This window comes from Penaeus monodon, chromosome 25, assembly GCF_015228065.2.
Source record: "Penaeus monodon isolate SGIC_2016 chromosome 25, NSTDA_Pmon_1, whole genome shotgun sequence".
NCBI lineage: Eukaryota > Metazoa > Arthropoda > Malacostraca > Decapoda > Penaeidae > Penaeus > Penaeus monodon.
The window spans coordinates 10,849,536-10,850,237 of NC_051410.1; the positions used below are offsets into that span (position 1 = coordinate 10,849,536).

General features: G+C 38.5%; 1 protein-coding gene across 1 annotated transcript in view; it reads right to left on the minus strand.

Annotated features, from left to right (window-relative positions):
* The window catches only part of LOC119589046 (proteasome subunit alpha type-7-like), a gene marked incomplete at its 3' end in the record, with an annotated part of 11,150 nt that overhangs the window by 541 nt on the left and 9,907 nt on the right, over positions 1–702 (minus strand). The window contains 3 exon segments of the mRNA XM_037937623.1: positions 8–152; positions 269–371; positions 499–625. Of these exon segments, the coding sequence (XP_037793551.1) occupies positions 8–152; positions 269–371; positions 499–625 (375 nt within the window).

The following is a 702-nucleotide window of genomic DNA, read 5'->3' on the forward strand; positions in this document are numbered from 1 at the left end:
TACTAACCTGCCACTCTGTATATGTGCCAGAGGGATCTGTCAGATATAAATGGGGTGTTCCATCCATGTCAAATCCAGCAATAAGACATGAGGTACCAAAAGGTCGACGGCCATTGCTTTGTGTGTACCTCTGCTTCAATGTGGCAATGAATCTGTAAATGAAAATAAACTATTAAAAAAAGGAAGTCCCCAGGGAAAAAGAGAGGGATATTTCCTTTCCAATTACTGATTGTCATGAAGTCCCATGAAATAAGACAGCGCAACTTACCTTGTAATATATTCCAGAGTGACAGGGTCTTCCACAGTTAGCTTGTGAGACTGACACTCAACTCTGGCCCTGTTAACCAAAATTCTTGCATCTGCTGTAAGACCTAAAATAAGCCATAAAATCAATCAGTATTGCCTTGATGTTTAAAATCTGCGAGAACAAAACAAATTATATCAAATATGAAAACAAGAGTGGGAAATAGTTGCAATTAAGTGATCTAAGTATAGTACCTGCAAATGCCATCAGCACATGGTCATCCAAGAGACAGATCTTTCTCACTGTGCGCTCTTCCTGTAGCTTTGGAACAGATTTCTTCTCTACACACAGAACGACAACATCTTTGCCTTTCACACCCACCTGAAAAGTAATTTTAGTATAGGGGTCTTACACATATCTACCATATGTACTCAAATAATGTTATTCAAGTTCTTTTT